Source organism: Genypterus blacodes, unplaced genomic scaffold, assembly GCF_046128005.1.
Source record: "Genypterus blacodes isolate CSIRO-AG114 ecotype Tasmania unplaced genomic scaffold, CSIRO-AGI_Gbla_v1 ptg000210l_1, whole genome shotgun sequence".
Lineage (NCBI taxonomy): Eukaryota > Metazoa > Chordata > Actinopteri > Ophidiiformes > Ophidiidae > Genypterus > Genypterus blacodes.
This window is the reverse complement of record NW_027467009.1, coordinates 117,096-137,724: the sequence shown is the minus strand read 5'-3', so window position 1 is coordinate 137,724 and position 20,629 is coordinate 117,096. Positions and strand designations below refer to the sequence as shown.

The 20,629-nt window shown below is 46.0% G+C and overlaps 3 protein-coding genes across 5 annotated transcripts; all 3 read right to left on the bottom strand.

Moving 5' to 3' along the window:
- Nucleotides 1-6: 6 nt before the first annotated feature.
- irf2b (interferon regulatory factor 2b) lies at nucleotides 7-6,833 on the bottom strand. The gene is made up of 8 exons (XM_076169757.1): nucleotides 6,747-6,833; nucleotides 6,563-6,662; nucleotides 5,692-5,868; nucleotides 5,516-5,574; nucleotides 4,708-4,843; nucleotides 4,473-4,601; nucleotides 3,867-3,904; nucleotides 7-3,033 (listed from the first exon to the last, which is right to left on the bottom strand). Exons 1-8 carry the CDS (start codon nucleotides 6,831-6,833, stop codon nucleotides 2,758-2,760), a joined length of 1,002 nt encoding a protein of 333 aa, XP_076025872.1. The 3' UTR covers nucleotides 7-2,757.
- Nucleotides 6,746-15,904, bottom strand: LOC143015699 (caspase-3-like). Its single transcript, XM_076169758.1, has 8 exons — nucleotides 15,831-15,904; nucleotides 13,946-14,026; nucleotides 13,428-13,567; nucleotides 12,946-13,074; nucleotides 12,658-12,833; nucleotides 12,336-12,456; nucleotides 9,153-12,172; nucleotides 6,746-6,839 (listed from the first exon to the last, which is right to left on the bottom strand). Exons 2-7 carry the CDS (start codon nucleotides 14,020-14,022, stop codon nucleotides 11,943-11,945), a joined length of 873 nt encoding a protein of 290 aa, XP_076025873.1. The 5' UTR covers nucleotides 14,023-14,026; nucleotides 15,831-15,904; the 3' UTR covers nucleotides 6,746-6,839; nucleotides 9,153-11,942.
- Nucleotides 15,905-16,366: 462 nt separating this feature from the next.
- Nucleotides 16,367-20,488, bottom strand: cenpu (centromere protein U). Of its 3 annotated transcripts, none has more exons than XM_076169732.1 (14): nucleotides 20,241-20,488; nucleotides 19,929-19,998; nucleotides 19,783-19,852; nucleotides 19,384-19,591; nucleotides 19,114-19,299; nucleotides 18,798-18,873; nucleotides 18,496-18,579; nucleotides 18,301-18,391; nucleotides 18,027-18,183; nucleotides 17,762-17,840; nucleotides 17,239-17,286; nucleotides 17,058-17,119; nucleotides 16,768-16,924; nucleotides 16,367-16,509 (listed from the first exon to the last, which is right to left on the bottom strand). In XM_076169732.1, exons 1-14 carry the CDS (start codon nucleotides 20,243-20,245, stop codon nucleotides 16,426-16,428), a joined length of 1,377 nt encoding a protein of 458 aa, XP_076025847.1. In that variant the 5' UTR covers nucleotides 20,246-20,488; the 3' UTR covers nucleotides 16,367-16,425. The 3 variants fall into 3 exon arrangements, with proteins under 3 accessions (XP_076025847.1, XP_076025848.1, XP_076025849.1); XM_076169733.1 differs by having other exon boundaries at nucleotides 18,027-18,180; XM_076169734.1 differs by having other exon boundaries at nucleotides 19,944-19,998.
- Nucleotides 20,489-20,629: the final 141 nt, after the last annotated feature.

The following is a 20,629-nucleotide window of genomic DNA, read 5'->3' as shown; positions in this document are numbered from 1 at the left end:
GGTCTGTTAAATACAAAAACAGTCTTTATTCAGATTGACACGTTGATCCACAGGTGAAGTAGTAGTTACCACATAGAGATAAAAACAGGTCGCTGAGTGAAAACCTCTCAAGTTCACCTATTAAATATGGGTTTTCTTTATAGTTTGTGCAGAACAAAAGAGGCTGAAGGGTTGAGATCTGTGATTTCTTTACAAAATGGAGAGAACAGACTTTTAAAAAGCTCTCTCCCCCCCTGTTAAACCCAGGGAAACTCATCTTCCTCACGATTCAGAGGTTTCCATCCCGCAGTGATCATGTGTTTAATTAACATGGCAGCAAAATAAGAAAATAAAGATTTGCGTGAAACAAACAGTTTAGCAGAAATAAACTCATTCCCCATAAAAACATCACAACCCGATCCAACATGGTTCCTATTTTTTATGAACAAACACAAATCCAAACGTGTCTGCATCCCTTTCAAACAATAATGTGGACAGAAACGCTTTAAGTGCACTTTAGTTCCTCCGGGCTTTGCATTTACACACCGTCACTCAGGGACAAGCAGCTGGGGCGACACGAGGAAGAGGACGGTCTGTGTGTCAGTGAAGAGACAGAGGCCATGATTCGGCTTCCTCCTCACGTGATTCAACATTTAGCACAGAAAGGAAAAGTCTGAGACAATGAAGTTCCTGATTTGGTCATTGGTTCTAAACACGCACTGCTTTTTAAGAACAGGTTGAGGTTTGACATGATGATGATGATGATGATGTGTTATGATGAAGGCACGTGGCAGACGCCCTGTGGTGGAGCTGCTGTCGGGTCAAAGGTCAGAGCCTGAGTGTCAAACAGGATCCCAGGCTAGCTGCTCTAGCTGCTCACTCATCACACTTACAGCTCACTATGGGACAGGGGCGTCTCATGGAACATTTGTATACAAAGAAAATGTGCAAATTAGTTCTTGGCACTGTTGAGCGTCATCTAGGTGCTCCTATGCTGAGTGTGAGTGTACGCTACATGCTACACGTTACATGCTATACATTACATGCTACACGCTACATGCTACACTCGTCTGCACTCTGATTAAGGCACAAAATGCAGAGAAATCCAGGTTTTGATGAACCCATCTATAATCCTATGATCTGGATCTGTTTCAGGATTCAGACCTGAACTTCTTTTGTGTTCTTCTGATTCAGGCATTAATTTCATTTTTAGTTTGGCTTGATTGTGGTCACATAATAAAACAGTGGATCAAAATCTGTAAACAAACGTGTTTACAAAGCGTCCTGTGATTGGTCAGAACTGTCACACTGGTTCAAGCTGATTAAGCATTACATCGTCTCTGGGTGTCATTGATTGTTGTCTTTATATTCAGATGACACTGTGTGGGACAGGGCTGTCCCTGTCCCACACAGTGTCTTCATGTTCACAGGAAGCTGGGAAGTCACAACGCAATTCAACAAAAGTCCATTATTTTCAGACTCAGGTTGTTCTGGAGATATTTGCCTTTGACTTGTGTTACCTCGGCCTCCTCTTCATCGCCCATACGCTCTCTCCACAGCCACGCTCTGCCTCACCAGCACACACACACACACACACACACACACACACACGCGCGCTTCCAACCAAGGCACACGTCTTCAATAAAGCTTTTCTCTCTCACTCGTTAAGGTGCTGAAGCGGTTTGCAAGCACACACACACATACAAACACACAAAACACACACACACAAGCTATGTACACGATTACAGTCAGTCAGTTAAACTCAGCCTGTCTGTCTGTCTGTCTGTCTTGTTTGTCTATGTCTTGGTGAGGACACACTCCTGAGGTCTCCAGACAGACGGACACCGGTGTCCCTCCTCTTCCTCTGCAGTGTGTTCATGTTGTCCTGTTGTTGGTCTGGTGTGATGTCACCAAACATGATTCCCTCCTGCTGTGATGCTCCGTGCTGACACTTTTAGTCCCACTGAGACGTTACATGATTGATTATTTTGATTGATCAGGTGATATTGATCTTATATCTGTGTATCTCTACACTCAGACCTGCAGTGAAGAAGGCTTAAAGGTGCTTATTCAGTTCATCAAGTGCTTGAACTGTTAAACTGGCAGTGACTGAACTCAAAGTGTGTGTTTCCAGAGCAACGGGCCATCGTCTGCATTATGGACATTGGGTCCAGCGGGAGGTGTTTGTGGCTCCTTTAAGGATCCTGGTTCTGATCCACTCTGAGACTCAAACACGCTGAGGTGGCTGTGCTGATGCAGACGTCACACACGCTGTAGTGCCCGCCCCCCCCCCCCCCCCCACACACACACACACACCCATTAAAAACTCTTCAGTTCTACATGATTCACCCAAATTGTCTATTTGACTTAAAAAAAACGGATCAGTGTGACGACGGGCGTCACGTTTGCAGGATTGTGAGAAGCTCTGAGACGAAGCTGCTAAAATGTCAGTTTTCTTTCTGGTTGGAGAATGACTCAGCGTAGCATAAATGCTAAAGTGTTAGCAGAAAGCACCAGTGCAAAAGATCTACCAGTGACTCGTGGATGTTTGTGTCTCAGGTCACTCACTTGACCAGCAGCTCAACGTCCTGAACACCAGGCGTGATCAGAGCTTGGGGTCCTTCAGAGGAAAGAGCTGGAGACTCAGACGGAGACGCATCGAGAGTTCTGCAGCTCGCCGTCTGAGGACCCACGTGGCCATGATGAAGAAAAGCAGCGTTGCCTTTTGCTCCTACACTCTGGGAGCGGAGCGGGTCCAGCCTCCTCTGGGGTCAGAGGTCAGGACGGGCTGACATCAGAAGTTTTCATAATGACGCTGGCGCGCATCTCGTGGGCGTGGCTCGCGGCGGCAGACGCGAGGAGCTGAGAGTTGGGGCTGCAGCCCGGCGTCCAGCCCTCGGCCTGGTAACTGATGAGGGGGGCGGGGTCTCGCATGCTGGTCACCCTGAAGTTGGGTTTGGCCGTGGTGACGAAGGTGGCCATGCCGGGGAGAGCACAGGTGGGGACCCTGAGGACGGAGGAGCTGTAGTTCCGCCTCCAGACCACAGCGACTCCCTGTCAGTCAAAACACAACACAGACACAAAAGACATGAAAAAGGAGAAGAGGAAGAAGAGGAAGAACAGCGCCAATGTAACAAACACCGGGAATAAATAACCACAACTGCTGAGGTAAGAGTTTCAGCTCCTAATATCTCAACCAATGCAGAAGCTGCTGCAGATCTTTGTGCGTCTGGTTAGACTGACTGACGCCGGACTCGCTCAAGGACACGAGTCTGTGAGGAACGACTCTGCATCCACTTCAATCTGCAATTAGTCTCATTTCCAGTTTTGAGTAATTTACTGTATAACTGTGACACACACACACGCACGCACGCACGCACGCACGCACGCACGCACACACACACACACACACACACACACACACACACACACACACACACACACACACACACACACACACACACACACACACACACACACACACACACACACACACACACACACACACACACACACACACACACACACACACACACACATTGCCTCATATTGCCTCATATTTCTGTGTACAAAGGACAACTGCAGATCAAACTGTTAATGTTTGACAGCTGCAGTTCCTGACAAGAGCCGCCCCTTTCTCAGTGTCTCATAGCCTGACAGGAAGGAAGGAGCACACACACACGCGCGCACACACGCGCGCAAACACACACACACGCGCGCACACACACACACACACTCACTAGTATGAAGGTTTCAGTTGAGATCAAGCGGGTAAAAACCTGTTTATCCATCGATCAGACCAGTCAAAGATAATTCTCTCCCTCCCTCCCTCCCTCCCTCCCTCCCTCTCCCTCTCCCCTGTGTGTGTGTGTCTCCATATTGCTCACCTCTTTGGTGTCTTCTGTGTCACTGTCTGTTTCACTGTCTGTGGAGACAAAGATAAAGGAGCGATGTAATCAGGGTCATTAAGCATTCAAGGAGTTTTGCCATTGAGTCATTCTGATGCTTCCCTGCTGTGAAACATAAGAATAACAAATACAATACAGTTTATAACTTCAATAACCTAAAGAAAGCAGAGAAAGGTTTGAGTCATGTGTCGTTATTCCTCCCTTAAAGGAGGGAGAGCAGTGGAGTGGTAGAGATGGATGGAATGATGTGAGAGTCAGAGTGATCGAGCCTGAGGAGCCTGAAGGACCGGTTAGGGAGGAAAGAGTGAACAATGAAGGGAGAGATGCAAGGAAAGACACAACAAGATGGAACAGGAATCTGACTGCCTGCATCTCAACCAAACGTGACGGGTCGCTGTGTGTGGTTGATCATCTGAATATAAGATGGTGTGATGGGGTGATGGTATTAAAGGGTTACTGTACTACCATCACAATAAAGAGATTAATAAAGCAGCACAAACACAATAACAACTCCATATGTATCCTCAATTTGTCCATTTCCGTGTGTGTGTGTGTGTGTGTGTGTGTGTGTGTGTGTGGTCTCACCGCAGCATGAAGACACGGGCGATATCTGCAGTGGGTAGGAGTGGGAGGAGCTTACGGTCTGCTCCTCGTTCTCTGTGGTCACCTCGATGGTCTGGCAGACGATAGGCAGCTGCTCACTGGTGATCACATCTACACACACACACACACACACAAACACACACAGTGCTGAGTCAGATGTCTGTCTGTGCGTCTGTAACACACTGTGTGAGGCAGACAGTGAGACTGTGTGTGGTACCTGATAGGTTGTCCATCACCGTCACCTCGGTCACTTCCTGCTTGACCTCTGACACCGCACTCTGGTTGGTGTAGTCGGGGAGTCCGAGGTGAGCTCCTGAGAGACTCTGGTCTGTGTACGGAGACGGAGATGCGCTCTGATGGAAGGACACACACACACACACACACTCAGAACGCTCACTGGCACTTTAAAGCTGAGGGTCACATGAGAGCAGAGACTCCATGTACACACGCTAACTACGCAACACCTCGTGTTTACCTGCAGAGGGGCAAACTCCTGTTGATTCAGTGTGTGTGTGTGTTTGTGTGTGTGTTTGTGTGTGTGTGTGTGTGTGCGTGCGTGCGTGCCTGCGTGCTGAATAATCGCATTCAGCCTTCAACTGCACTGAGGACAAACGCGCTCTGCTTGGCTCTCATTCAGCTTCAGAGCTCATCCTTACTGTCAGATCGACGTAAACAAAAGGTGCAGAGGAGAGGAGGGAAGGAAACAAACACAGAGACGAGAGCCCAGAGCGACCCGCTTCACTGCAATCTGACCTGTTGGACTCTCAGGCTCACGCTGGGCTCAGATCCTCATGTGATCGACGCCCGGTGCAGCTTTGCCACTCCTTTATCAAACCCTTGCCCCCCCCCCCTCGTCCCCAGCGTCTCCGTGTCTCTAAGGTTTCCCGTCATGATCAACATGTTGCTAAACTGGCTCAGGCGGCTGGCAGAGTTGCTGTGCGATGTTTCTAAATCGTGTCATCTCTTCATGAGCTCTGCCGCCATCGCTGTGTGTGTGTGTGTCTGTGAGAAGAGCTTCGGCTTACTTGTTCCTCAACGTCTGTGTTTCCTTTGGTTCTGCTCTCTTTGTCAGACTTCTTCTTTCCTGCGCAGACGAAAGGAAACAAACGTCTTTAAGGCTCTAAACTGAAAAATTCCACAACACACCACTTGCCCGTCTTATTGAAGTGACTGATTAAGTGTGTGTGGATGTCAGCCTCACCCTTCTTGCTGCTTCTCTCTGAGGAGGAGAGGATCTTATAGACTCTGAAGGCGTTGGTTCCCTTCTTGATGCTCTTGTCCTTCACCTCCTCGATGTCGGGCAGGCTGTTCATGGCGCAGCGGAAATTGGCCTTCCACGTCTTTGGGTCTGGACGATCCACACCGTGCTGGTACTTACCTACACACACACACACACACACGTGCACAGACACAGACAAGAGCAGCTCCATTAATGAATTTGTTGCATCAGTTTGTTTGAATGAATCGTTGACGCAGCTGAAGCAGTTTAACAAATTTTAGCTTGATGCAAACCGTCTGATCACTTTTCACACGACAGGATTTGAACTCTGAATGTATATTGCGTCTTCTAGACGTCTCTTGAGTCTCTGAGAGGCGTTGGTGCGACTCTGGGGTCTCATCTTTGAACCCTTCGTCTCCAGCGGTGTCTGCTGACAGACAGTGGTTGGATGTTTGGATGTTGCAGCCAAAAGCAGAAGATCAGAGACAGATCAGCGCTCGCTGCTGTGTGTGTCTTTGTGTGTGAAATCACAGCTTCAAACGCAGCGTCTGAACTCTTCTCTAATTTCAGCATTTTACAGTAAACACGCATCTCTTTCATGTTGTGATTTCTGGGAATTTGTGAGAGTTTGTTCGATCAAAACGACTGTGAGTCCAGAGAGAATTTAAATTATTAATAAACTTAAGTGAATCGGCCCAAACTGTAAATAAAAGCCTGCTGGGTTTGATTCTTACGCCCTCAGTTTGCCCTTCCTCCCTCTCACACAGCTCAACCCCGTGTGTGTGTGTGTGTGTGTGTGTGTGTGTGTGTGTGTGTGTGTGTGTGTGTGTGTGTAGCGCCATGTGTGTGTTACCGGTGTGTATGGCCCATCTCATGAACAGCGGGGCGTCCTTCTCCAGGTCCCAGCCGTGACGTGCCGCGTGCATCCAGGGGATCTGGAAGATTCTTTTCTCCTGCACACAGATTCACACAGAGTCAGAACAGACGTGACTCCACAGACGACCTGTCGACCCTGAAACACGCGTGTGTAGACGCACTTCGTTGACCCATTTCAGTCCTGGTATCTGACACGAGTTGATCTGCTCCTCCAGCCACGGACGCATCCGCATCCTCTCCACTGGCATCGTTGTCTGTAACACACACACACACACACACACATTTATATGGCTTGTTGTGTTTACTACAGATGTGCGTTTGTACGTTCGTCCAATTTTACAAACAATGTCTCAACAGGTCGTCATAGAAACGTCCTGGTTCCATGAGAGACGTCCACAGAGAGCGGTCCAGTGTCGTCTTGTCTCATTAATCATGTGACAGATCTAACAGCGGTTCTAACTGTACGGTTGATTCACTGCTGCACTCTTCAGCCTGAGTATGAGGCGACCCTGGTGGGCCTGGGGGTCGTGCTCTCTGCTGCCCCCCACAGGCTTCTCACCACACACAGCTGAACCTGACGAGTCCTCACTTCAGTTAAATGTAATGATGAAGGTAAATAGCTTCAGCCGAGTCGCGTCGGCCTGTTATTTCCTCGTGTGACAGTGAAGTGTGTGTTCCTCCCCACAGGCTGCGACTGGACTCCTGACTGGAGCAGACACACACACACACACACACACACACACACACACACACACACACACACACACACACACACACACACACAGCTACACTACTCTTACATAATCATGGCACTTCCTTCATTCTTTACACTTACACGCATATAGGTCTTGTGTGTACGTTACAGTTGTATTGTTTACAGTGCACAGTGTGTGTTGTGTTGACGCTTATCAGCGTCAGGCTTCACATTCTTTCTACTTGTGTTGTTTGTTTATGTACTATTACAAACTCCAGTCTCTTATTTGTGTTGATGTGACTTTAATAAACACAACTCAGCCCTGTGTCTTATGATTAAATGACCTCATAAACTAACATATCTGTGAAGGAAGGATTAAATTAAATAATATGTAATAATAATATAACGATGCTGAGGCTCTGAGGTTAAACACGACCTCGTTTACCGACATGCCGCCCGGGACAGTCCCTCCACATCGTGCTCACCACGCTGACACCTCCACTACTGAGACCACCAGTGTGAAGGAAATGAAGAGGAAGACGAGAGGCGGGAAGACGAGAGGCGAGAAAACATCGAGGCTTATCGGCTTCACCCACCCATTCCGAATCAAAAGCAGCCTGAAGTGAACAAAGTCCAGTGGGCAGGCAGAGACAGAGAGAAACACACACCAAACGCACGCACACACACACACACACACACACACACACACACACACACACACACACACACACACACACACACACACACAGCACTATAAACCTGCTGCAGTGAGGCTTCAGGTCTCTGTGGGGTCACGCTGGGTGACACAGTATGAAGTTTGTCCCTCGCACGGTTGAAACTTTCCCTCACAAAGAATTCAATAAACACAACCAGAGTCAGTACTGTGCAATAAATCTCTCTCTCTCTCTCTCTCTTCTGAGTCTTTAATTATGCAAACATGACATCAGCATTAATGCAGCACTTTGATCTTTTCAAAGACTCTTTTCATTCATTCATTTATGTGGTTTATCAGGGAATTCATTACCTGCGCTGGCAGGTCAAAGGTCACGTGGCCTACCAATTCACCTTACACACTGTTATGTGCTATATGGTTGCAGATTAGTTATTTATTTACCTTTATTAGGCTTCCATTGTACACTGAGGGGGATTTATTTACTTGACACATTATACACCACCTGTACAATACAAATCCCAATAATAAATCTTCTTATCTTATCTTAGATTTCTTATCTGTGTTTGGCCCAAACCATGAACATACATGACTGTTTTCTGTGAGTGTAAAGTAATCCAACACAACAGTAGTACTAACTAGCACTAACTACAGCCCGGAAACTACTAAACTACATAACAATGTTACACAACCAAGCTGGACATGTTTGAGGAAGCTAAAATACTTAATGCGAGTTTGAATTACGTCAATAGAGCTGCGTGACTTCAATCATTTCTATCCATCATTCACATTTCGTTGTACTTAGTTGAACCTACAACTAAACACAGCGCACTAAATATGTACACAGCCGTCTGTCTCTGTTTGTTTATAACACGGTTAATAACAGTGATATATTTATGAACATTTAAGAGTCTAACAGCACAAACTGCGTGCTGCCCGCTTGACAACTGAGCTCAGATTCAGCAGCAGTTGGTTTGGCACTAAAGTTTGATCTGCCGAGTCCAGAGTGAACCGCGGCGTGTTAGTCAGCGTGTTTGGCCCAAAAACAACCGAGACAAAAGTGAAAATAAATGCGAATCCTGCTGAACAAACCCGGAGAAAAACTACAAACTACTTTCACTTACACAGCGGGACGATCCGTCATGTCGCCCAGTGTGAAGCCTGAACGAGTCAACAACGCTCCTATGCGGAAATACACGTTACCTGCTCGGTGTAGCTGCTCCGGGGCTTCGGAGTCCCGCTGTCACGGTGTCGATTAAGGTAGGAGCAGTGGCGGATAAATTAAATGGAGTTAAAAAAGGAAGAAAAATGAAAGCGGCTCCGTTCTTTATTTCTGTTTCTGTGTAGAGACCGAAAGCAAAACAGCCGCCGCTCGGTGGAAGTGGGGGCTCGCGCTGGAAATCCCCCGCCTGCCCTCGCGCTGTCGAGCTCGCGCGCTGCCGCGGAAATCTCGCCTCGGCCTGCGCGCGCCCGAGATGCATTCACGAGCAACATGGCGACCCGAAGAGGAGTCACTCCGCGCCGCTTTGCGTTATCAAATAAACACACAACAAAACGGATAATACAAGGCGAAATATTAAACATATACAAAGAATAGTTGTGACATCTTGTTAACAGTGTTGTACACTGTTAACACAATGTTGTAATGTATTTAGAGAAAAAGTCGGCATGCTTTAAGGAAACCGTCGAAATGTAACAAAAATAAAGTCTTTAATATTTCCGGGAAATAAGGCGGAATTCACTACGAGGGTCATGTTGACATTTTCTTAAATTGTAATATTTCATTTTAAAAAGTGGAAATGAAACGCGAATAAACTCAAATGAAATGTTATGAGAATAAAGGTGAAAACGTTGCGATATAAAAAGGCAGTCGTAAAATTAATTAACTTAAAGGAAAATACTCATGTCAGCTCGAAATGAGCGACGACTTAATCAATAATCAGACATGTCGAGTAGACATCTTGAAAAGCACAGACGATCTTTGAGGCAGATTTCATTTTCACTTCCTCTTACAGTTACCCCCCTCCACACGCACACACACGCATACACACACCACGCCCCTCCCACTCCCTGTCAACCTGACGCTGGAAACGAAACTACAAACTGAAAACCGTGCGTGCGTGCGCGCGCGCGCGTGTGCGTGCGTGTGTGTACCCACCTGCAGTTCTCAGGAAATGCAGCTTTTCATTTTATTAAGAGTCAAAACCAAACTGAGGTCGATTTACACTGAAAACCAAAGTTTCATTTACGCTTTTTTGTTTCGACTGAACCATTTCAGTATTCGGGTGAAACTACTAAGATGACGATTTACTAAATTAATCACTTTGACTGATTAATTGCCTGCATTGCACTTAAATAGACTTTATTAAATTAAAGCCTAATTAAAGCTCTTTCCTCCATCCTGCGTCTGTTCTCTTGTTAGAGCCTTAAACGCATCATATAGGACTCATAAGTCACCTTTGGGTTCGTGAACTATTAATATTCTTGCCCCACCACATGCAGTTTGCATTCATATTTCAATAAGTGTTGATTGGTAAGTTTTGAGCTCAATAAACAAGGAAGTAATACATTTCCATAGAAACATACATTTCATAGATGATTTGCTTTCCATGATTAGAAAATAGAAGTCCCACATTTGTTGCGTGCTAGTGAACAGTACCAAGTATTCCTCCTGTAAGCTGTCATGCACCTGCATCACTGATTCTCAGCTCTTCACAAACACATAAAGGTCTTCTTTTTGATTTCAGATGATGAAGTCATATCAGGGCCTTTGGGCGGTGATGAGTCAAAAGAGGTTTATGAGGAAAAACACTTTCATCAGCTCTCATTTAAATCTAATCCTGCTTAATCAGCGTACAGTGTAAATATTTGTTCTAATCACATTTAATGAAGCTCTCAGGTAAAGTGGCGTATTCAAATGAAGGAATGAAGGAATCTGTATTTGTAGCATTGAACTAAAGCAAACTAGAAAAGGACTGTGGACCTAGTAAAGGGAGGCAAACGTCTCACAGAGGCTCACTTATCTGTCACACACACACACACACACACTATCAGGCTTCCCTCTCCACTGACTGACAGGCCAGTGTTCATGCACATGGGCGTTACTTTGTGTAAGCCAACGTGTCCATAGTTTAACAGTTACAAAAAGGGTTCAGCTGAGTCAGGATCAGTCAGACTGCTGATTCATGAAGGGCCAGTAAAGCTACACTAGTTTAGCTGAGAGAAGGGCTCCCTCTATAGGAGATTTGATAAACCTGCTGCAGGAAAACTACAAAGAAATCTTCCCAAACTGGCATCTTATTCCTCAGGAAATGTCCCTGAAAATACAGAGGAGGACATTATACATCTTTATTTGACAGATTTAAGAAATGGAAAATAATGTTACACTTTATGTGTAATGTGCCCTGAGATGATGTTGGTTGTAATTTGGCGCTAGTATGTAAATAAAGTTGAATTGAATGTAAACATGCTGTTATTAACATTACAATACCTGAAGTTATTCTATTCCTATATTCATTTATATCTGTATCTCCTATCTGAGTGACGTCTAAATGCAGTTCAGCTCAGTTTATGAAGCTCTGCACTAATTTGTGACTCATGATGCTTCACATTATAATCAAATATCAATAAATCTCTGGGGAGACAATCATCGGCTGGTTAGGAAACAGCGGCTTGGGTTAATATTGCAAAATTGTCTTCATAAATCTCAGAAAGTTTCAATACTGTGACATTCTGCTCCAGACAACTCTGTGATTACAGATAGAAGTGACGCTGGTTTAAGATTTGTCCAGATTGAAACACAAAGAAAACTTAATTCCCTTTTATCATTGATGACGGTGCATTCAGGTTCCCTTTGTAATCGGTAAACGCACCACAAATACAGACTAAATAGAATATAGATTAAAGTTAGATTGGTGGATTAGAGCCAGCATGTTGACGTTTGTGCCAAAGGCTCAGCTCAGAGGAGATCAGAGCAGAACAGCAGAACTCCGTCTACTGAGGGAAGTAGACGTCTTTGGTCAACAACGAGACGATACACGGGATCTGTTTCTTGGCACTAAATCCAGGTAGAGCGCTGGAAGACTCAAAGCCCATCGCCACCATGCGGTTGACCCGGGTCAGAATCTGCATAATTTCCAGATCTCCTTTGTGAAGTTCTAACATCTCACACAACGCCTGCATGAACCAGGAGCCGTTGGCCGTGTTCCTCCACGAGTAGTAACCTGTAGGACAACCACAACGTCAACCGTCTGAAGCAAAGCTGCGCTGACGTCACCTGCTGTACTCAAGAACAAACACTTCCTTTGAAGTATGGCCCAGGGAAGAACCCACAGGTAACTCAGATTGACCTCTTTCAATAAAGCATGTGAAGGGCAGCCATGTTACCTGGAGCAGTGGAGTACGCATACAGGAAGTCTGCCTCCACAGGAATCCTCTCTGATGATTGCTGTTCTACAGCGTCCATCGCCAGGGTGCAGCCATCGTCCAAATCTGTGCCACGACACGCCTACATGGGACGACAGCCAGAACTGAGAGATTCCTCCACCAGGGGGCGACGGCTTTCATACTCATGGGAAGTGACTTCTGCTGGTAAGGACAGTAACTATCTCCCTTCCTATCACTTTCCATCTGCCCGGTGTAACTACGCCCCTCAGTAGGCAGTCTGGGTTATGGTCCAAAATGTGTGTGTGTGTGTGTGAGAGCTAACCTGCATAAAGAAGAGCTTGGGCTTCCCCACCAGACTCGGGCAGCGGTTTCCTTTGAAGTATCCAGTCAGTGTCTCCAGCTTCTCAAAGCCATCGGTCCCATACATTATCCCCTCATCTCCATGACTCAGCATCACACACACAAAGGACGCAGAATTGCTGTGATCCTCCCTGGAAACTGGACACACACACACAAGCAAGAGGATGAAGATGAAGCATGTTGTGGTGCCTTTACACATCCGGCATTGATGAGAGATTAGCTTGAGAGCAGAATCAGCAGCTCTGCTTACCAGTGTGCAGAAGTTCTTTCATCTGAGCCACAGTCTGGTCATTGGCCACTTTGACCTTGTAGCCCAGACTGGAGAACGTCTTCATCGCAGCTCCAGCATCAACATCTGTCCCTGCACGAGTGTTCATCCCTGGAGAAACACAAAACACCAGTGGAAGAGGCAGCCTATACACTGTGTGTGTGTGTGTGTGTGTGTGTGCGTGCGTGCGTGCGTGCGTGCGTGCGTGCGTGCGTGCGTGCGTGCGTGCGTGCGTGCGTGCGTGCGTGCGTGCGTGCGTGCGTGCGTGCGTGCGTGTGTGCATGTGTTGCAGCATTGTGTATGGACGCAGAGCCAGAAGGTGCAGGTGCAGAGAGATAAGCTTCCTAAAACCAAGCTGTACGTAAACACACCCAGATATGAAACCGCAAACCTGCCAAACTGGACTGAAGCCCTGTAGGTGTGTCTCCGTGTGTAGGTGTAGGTCTGTGTGCGTGTGTGTGTACCTGTGCTCCTGTCAAAGTTCTTGTTGTTAATAATCACACATGTTCCCAGGTTGGGGTAATCCATCTTGTAGCGGAAGGGGTCGTCAGATCCGGTTGAGGTGGCTTTGGTTTCCACAGGAATCTCAGACTGTGCAGACGGCCTGGGAAACACACACACACACACACACACACACACACACACACACACACACACACACACACAACAGATATATGACAACCTGACGGGCTTGTTGAGAGCCGGTGCACTCAAATTCCCTTTCTAACATGTTTTGACAAGTCAGCAGTCGAGGAACTTGATGGGCTCGTTTATCGAAAGTCTTCTATTGAATTCGTCTCAAAGGTCGGAGCTTATTCCGCACGACATCACATCTTAGTCACTTTTAGAGAACAGCAGTAGATCCACTTTGTCATTAAGATGCATTAGCTGATAAATAAGATAAAGATAAAGTCACAGCAGCTCTAACAGAGTGTGCAGTGATGTCATTGTGTGAGGGGACAGACTAGCGTTCATTGTTTACCTCTTTTTAAAGAAGCCTAAGGCGTCCACATGGTCTCCCTGGGCTCCTGCATCGCCGCCACCATCGAGCTCAGACATGATCCTGCAGAGAGCAAGAACGCATTGCGAAATGATTACACAACAACAGAAATAAACAGGAAGGATGTGAACTCTTCATCATTCAGATCAGATTCCATAACACAGTTTGTGGCTTGGAGTCTGAAGCATGAGAGCAAAAGTTCACCTCCTCTTTTACCAGAGGAAGATGGGGAAGATGAAGGCGACAATCAGGCTAAAGCAGCATTTTGTGTTACTTTGTAAATGTAACCTATTTATTGATTCAATGGAGGAAGTGTGAGATGCTTTCTTAAATAAGCAGTTTAATATTCTAATATGATCCAAAGTGAAACATGTCAGATGTTGTTTCATGTGCACATGTATGAACATCAGCAGCTGAGGTGATCCTCATCCTGCTCACTGTGATGTAATGGCCAGCGCTGCTCTCCAGGGGGCGCTAAAGGCAAATCAATTAAATTGTTAAGGAGGTCCAACTACTTGATGAAGTAAATGCTGACAAATACAGAGAACACGCCAGCTTTCATTATTCCATCTTTTATTTCAGGGTGGTTTAAGACATAGAGCGAGTCTTCGTATAGAAGCTGAGAGATCAACGATGTAAACAATGGAGCTCAGGCAGTGTCATAATGAAACTGCTTGAAACTGCCATATGATAGAGAAACATCCACTTCCTGCCGTACCAATCATGTAAACCTCAGATCCTGTGATGAACAGCACTGTGCAGTTTCCTGTCAGTTTCCTGTCTCTGACCACAGTGTGGCTGACTGAACGAGCCCAGGGACGTGTTGACCTGCTCCCACAGACTCCATCTGCTCCTCTTTATGCTTCCTGAACCTTTAGACCCGGGCCAACATAGGAGTTTGGTTCATGGGATTACATTTCATACAGATCTTTGAGTTTTTTCACGTATCTGTTTCTCTCTTTCAGGACAAGTGGACCATCTATTGTGTCATCATGTGCCACAATGTCACAGTGTCACCATGTCACCAATTCAGCCCTGAACAGGAACCTGAGTAGATCATGAGAGGAGCTGCCCTTCAGTCCTGACAGCAGAGCCTAGCATCAAGCTGTGGCTCAGGCCCTGCTGAGCCCTTGGGCCCCTGATGTCGTGCTGATCTACAATCCCCGCTTTAACTGTTTAAATTAGAGACATCATTTCTACAGAGTGATGTAATATGATGTAATTTATGTAAAATGTTTGCTGTTAACACTGGGATGTTACACTCAGAGCTCTGCAGACGAAGCGAAAGCACAAGAGTTCAACCCTGTGTGTGTGCGTGCCTCCTGCGGCTCAGACTGACCCAGAGGTGGAACAGCACTTTCATTCCGTCTGAGACTCGCTGACATTACATTACATTACATTACGATCATTTGGCAGACGCTTTTATCTAAAGCGACTTAAATTACATTACCTCCCTTCGCAGAGGGGGGAGCAATTGAGGGTTCGGTGCCGTGCCTCAGGGGCACCTCGGCAGGGACTCGAACCGGCAACCTTCCGGTTCCCAAGCCCACTGAGCTACTGCCTCCCCGAGGCTGACATTATTTTAAGCGTGACGTAACAACTAAAACGGTATAAACAGCAAATGAGCGACATATTACGGTCTCGAGGTTTTTATTTAGTCGGGAAATGACTGAGCATATTCAAATTACGCAATGTTCCCGGCGCGAATAGCAGCAGAGAGCGCAGTAAGGAGGGGGAATCTGCATTTAGACACGGACTAAGAGACAAAAACTTTAAATTCAGAGAGATATTAAAACAAACACACGCTACTGTCCCGCCACAAACACGTTTACAAATACACCAAGTCTGATTTAAAAGTGCATGTTACCTGTTTGAGGCGCTGTTCTGTAATCCAGCTGCTGCCCTGCTGCAAATAGGAAACGACAGGTCGGGACTGGCGGTTGTAAACTATTGACCAATCAGGAGCGCCGTGCTGTTACTCTGGGCGGGGCTTAAGCGCCATAATCAGACACCTCGCGCAGTAAGAGTACACGATTGGCTCACAAACCTGTCAGTCACACGAGCCACCAATCCGCTGTGAACACAGGTGAGGACGCGCTGCAGGTTTTTATGACAGTTCACAGAAACTTCCAGGTAACTCATTACAGGTTTACACACGCAGATCCAGAACATATTGTTTTATTACATTACGGTCATTTAGCAGACGCTTTTATACAAAGCGACTTCCAATAATAATAATAATTTATGATTTGTTATATCGAAAGATTCATAAAAAGCTTCCTGTAAACCCAAACAGTAGTCGATGTCTGGGTGAATCATCCTTAACGTCATGTTCTGGGGAAGGTAATCCATCAATCTCACTCAAATTATGATTCAACAAAACAACATTTATTAAGTCTATAATATTATTTGTACATATACTGTTTGTGGCAATGAGCTCATATTTACACCAATAATTCCATTTATTTGGTTCCAAGCTGGTTGTTGCTGGTTTCCAGAATCTGCTGAGTCTGCAGCAGCAGGGCCGGCAAGCTGCTCGCCCCAAACTGGACGGGAGAGGAAGGAGAGAAGAAACGAGGGACGCAAGGAGAGGAAGAGAGAAGAAACGGTTTAGTGAAGACAGAAGAAGGTTGTTTGTGTTTGTAAAGAGATGTCAGATTGGAATTGTCAGGTTTCATTCAAGACCATTCAAAGTTGATCAATCAAACTGTTGAGAGTCACAGCAGAGTCACAGCTGTTTAATATTAGTGACTCACACCACAAACATCTGTTATCTGCTCAGTAAGTATTGCTATAGTGTGTACCTCCTCCTTCTCCTCTGGGTGTGTGTGTCTGTACTCCAGGTATTGTGTGGTGAGCTGAGTGAGGCTCTGGAGGAAGGCATGGCCTCGCCTCAGATCAGTCAGTCTCTCATTCAGCTGGACTTCCTCCTTCTGTAAGGACGACACCTGGCTCTCAGCTCTGTGGGACAGACACACAACGTTTAGAGACACAAGCTCTTTCACAAGGAATATATTTGTCTCTTCGTGTCGGCTCAAATCTTGCACTCTAAGTACGTATGGAAGCTTTCTGTGTTCTCTTAAATGTGTCTCACCTGATCAGCTCATTCTTGGCCTGTAACAGTTTCTGTGTCTTTCTGCCAATCAAAGACTTCACCTGGGAGAGAGAGAGAGAGAATGAGAGAGAATGAGAGAGAGAGAGAGAGAGAGAGTTAGATGTCCTACAGTACAGACGCCATCAAGACTGGTCGTTGTAGAACTGGTTGCCATAGTTACCTTTGCATTTTCTCTTCTAAGCATCCTGAACTCTTTTGAAGAAGTTATCTAGAGAAACAAACCATCAGTGGTGACATGTATGATGTAGAGAAACACACGTGTGAACACATATGAAGTGATCCATAATGTGCTGTGTTAATGGGATGAGAAACACAGATGTTATAGTGTGTGTGCACAGGGACCAGTTGGTGTGTGTTTTAGCTTTAACACATGCCAGCTGGCCTCACACACACCCTAAACACCACAATGGAGTCAATGCGACATAAATGAGAAGCTCATGTCAGCCCGCTGAAATCAAATCAACGTTCCTCTGACATTCCAGACACCACACACACAGAGAGAGAGAGAGAGAGAGAGAGAGAGAGAGAGAGAGAGACTTATAAAGCCAAAGGGATGGCGTCATAAAAATTAAGTGAACATTAGCGTTGACTAAATTTGTAGTTTGTGCAGTTTATTTATTTAAAAACGATTTGGTATTTCTACATAAAACTACACACACACACACACAGTCAGTCAGTCAGACCTTCTGAAGGAGTTGCTCCTTCACAGATGAGGAGAAAGAGTCAAAGGCCCGTTTGACTGCTGTGGACTCCAGGGATTCTCTACACACACACACACACACACACACACACACACACACACACACACGAAAAAGCTTACCAATAAAATAACATTATTATTGTTGAATGTAAATAGTTAGGATAGTGGATAATTCATATTCTTCTTTTTTTTTATTAAATCCAGGAGTTTAGAAGATGATTAGTTGAACAGTTGTGTGGTGAAGTTACCTGTGCCGCTCACAGAAGCTTAGGAAAGCCTCCAGCACCTCCTCTGACTCTGTTCCTCCTGCACGGCCTGGCTTCCTCCTCCTCTTCCTCTGCTCATCCTCCTTGACCATTTCTGCGTCAGTGGATTCGTTGCGTTCAGAGGAAGATGAGGCGTCTTCTATGGTGTAGATAAACCAAGGAAATCAGTAAAGAGACAACATAACTACCTCTGACTCTGCAGCTGAGCCAGATGTCATAGCTGATGCTGACCTCTTCTTCATGGCTTTTGTCATACCTGATGCAGACTTCCTGGTTTGGGGCGTATCGGAGGAGGACTTTCTGGTTCTGACCCAACCCTGCACTCTGGCCTTCTTCGGACTGGGCTTCTGAATGAACGAGACAGAAGAGAGGAATGAAAATGAAAGGATAATGTAAAGAAGAGGCTGTATGCCGCTGTGGGCTGTGGTCGGCGGCCTAAACCTGTTTTTACCCAGCTGGTGTCGGCGTCTCCCTCCTCCTCAGAGGAAAGGAGAAGCTTAAAGGGCTGCTGCCGAGGATCAGAGGCAAATTCCTCCTGGTAGAAAAGATATGAACTTGTGTTTACTTATTCATCTTCAAGTGTCAGCACAGTTGAATTGAAAAACACAAAAACACACTCCAAAGAGCTTTTTTGCTCTTTGGAGTTATGAGCAGCGGGGTCCAGACTAGTTTGCCAGGCGCAGTTGCCTCTGGCTGCCAGAAGAGGTCATAGCTGTGACTGTAGTATGAGAAACACCATCACTCACTGCTTACCTGTGAAATAGAATCACTGGAAAGTTCACTCTTCTTCTTCTTCTTCTGAGTCACATTCTTCGTCTTCTCCTTAGGCCTTCAGAGGACAGAGAAATGAGCAAATGGACAAACACAGAAGCATCAACTTTCTGTCTTTACGTTAACACAAAGAGAGGCTTTTGGCAGAATTCTAATGAACTAAACAGGGAACATTTCAGAACACATCCACATTCAAATGCTTAACTTTTGATCTTGAGCTCTATGGTTTCCCAGATGAAGCACAAAGGCATCATCATCATCACCTCCATATACGTAGCCTCTGTGTATGCGAGCTCACCTTGCTGCAGACTTCTGTCCTTCACTCGTCCTCTTGGCCGGCTTCTTCCCCACCAGCCGTTTCAGTCCTGGGGCAGCTGAAGGGGAGAGTTGACCTTTTGTCTTGGGGGCAGAGCTGTGACCAGTTTCCCTTCCTCCTCTTCCTCCTCTTCCCTTCTTGCTCTCCATCTCACCTCCTTTCTCAGGCCTGCTCAATGCAGATGACAGTTACATGACTTTAAGCTCTCCACCTGAAGCTGCCATGCTACTACACCTCGACCTTTGACCTTACCTAGCTTTCATTCTTTCTTCATTACTTTTCTTCCCTCTCTTCTCATCCTCCTCATTTGTCTCTTTGTCCTTCCTCTTTACAGCAGCTCGTCTCTGTTTCATGGTGGTGGCCTTCGCTTTCTCAGGAATGCCTCTTCTACCTCTGTTCATCCCTCCATCCTCGGACAGGATCAAGTCTTCATCGATGGCGGTGCTGTGGAGACGGTTACCTAGGCAACAAAGAAGTTCCCTGCTCAATACAGGACTGTTTGTTTGGTATTACAGCAGACTCTGGAGATCCAACCAAAGACCAACCAGACAAGACCTAGTGTCAGTCCTAATTTAAGAAGAAGGCAACTTAAGGCAACTTCTAACCGACCGTTAGAGGGCAACAAACAGACCTCCTGCTGTGTATCCTCACCATCATTCTTCTGCAACCCTTGCAGGAAGGACAGACTGGCCGACTCCAGAAGGTCAACAGGTGGAGCTCTCTTGGATAAGGACACAATGGAGAGAACATAAAAATGGCCTTCTTGCATTTCAAATTCTCGCCTGTCTCTCCTTTACCCGTCTGTCCTTCACCTGTCTCTCCTCTGGCGGCGCAGTCACCATCTTGGCTCCTCTGCCTTTATTGGCTCTGTGGGAACATTTTTCATTTCTTCAGTAAGTTTCATGAGGAGGCGCAGGAACAACACGACAAACACGACCGAAGAGTGGCGAGTCTGCAATTTAGAGCTACTTAAGCGTCTTAAACAGCACTCCTAACGCCACAATGAGTTAGTAAACGTTGTGTGGCGTTACATTTACCGATACACTGGAGAAACTTACTTCTCCTTCATGTGATAAACATTATAAAATACAGAGAGATCAACATCTTACCGCATTGTGAGCACTTTGGTTTGAAAACAGCCGGCGAGCTGCGGCTCGAGCTTCCCGCAAATACTTCAGAACGGACTGTACCAAATATTCAGGTTGAGTAGGGGCCGCATAAAAGACTAAATAAATCCCTGAGCATAATATAGTTTAAAAATAATACAAAATCAACTATATTGATAGGAATTATAGTGACGGTGATGAAGAGCCCTCACTATAAGAAATGGTGCATAATAAATCAAAATCCCTTCCGACAGAACTTGCCCGAGTGAATGATTCCTACGGAAAGCGGCGTAGTTCATCTTCCGTGCGAAAGACCAAATAGTTCACTCCGATAATGGAAGAAATGAAACGTAAACTGAATTAATAAGAATGGTTTTGGTGCGATTGGGAAT

Bases quoted from the DNA above. Each gene is read 5' to 3' on its own strand.
- irf2b (XM_076169757.1), bottom strand. From the start codon at position 6,833: ATGCCAGTGGAGAGGATGCGGATGCGTCCGTGGCTGGAGGAGCAGATC. The intron at 5,575-5,691 runs GTGAGGCTGACA...TCGTCTGCGCAG, and splicing joins AGAGAGAAGCAGCAAGAAGG to GAAAGAAGAAGTCTGACAAA. The intron at 4,844-5,515 runs GTAAGCCGAAGC...TCCTTCCATCAG, and splicing joins ACACAGACGTTGAGGAACAA to AGCGCATCTCCGTCTCCGTA.
- LOC143015699 (XM_076169758.1), bottom strand. From the start codon at position 14,022: ATGTCTGAGCTCGATGGTGGCGGCGATGCAGGAGCCCAGGGAGACCAT. The intron at 13,568-13,945 runs GTAAACAATGAA...TGTGTTTCCCAG, and splicing joins TTAGGCTTCTTTAAAAAGAG to GCCGTCTGCACAGTCTGAGA. The intron at 12,457-12,657 runs GTTAGCTCTCAC...CGTCCCATGTAG, and splicing joins CCAAGCTCTTCTTTATGCAG to GCGTGTCGTGGCACAGATTT.
- cenpu (XM_076169732.1), bottom strand. The intron at 19,300-19,383 runs GTAAGGTCAAAG...TGCATTGAGCAG, and splicing joins GAAGAAAGAATGAAAGCTAG to GCCTGAGAAAGGAGGTGAGA. The intron at 16,510-16,767 runs GTACACACTATA...TCTCCCGTCCAG, and splicing joins ACCCAGAGGAGAAGGAGGAG to TTTGGGGCGAGCAGCTTGCC.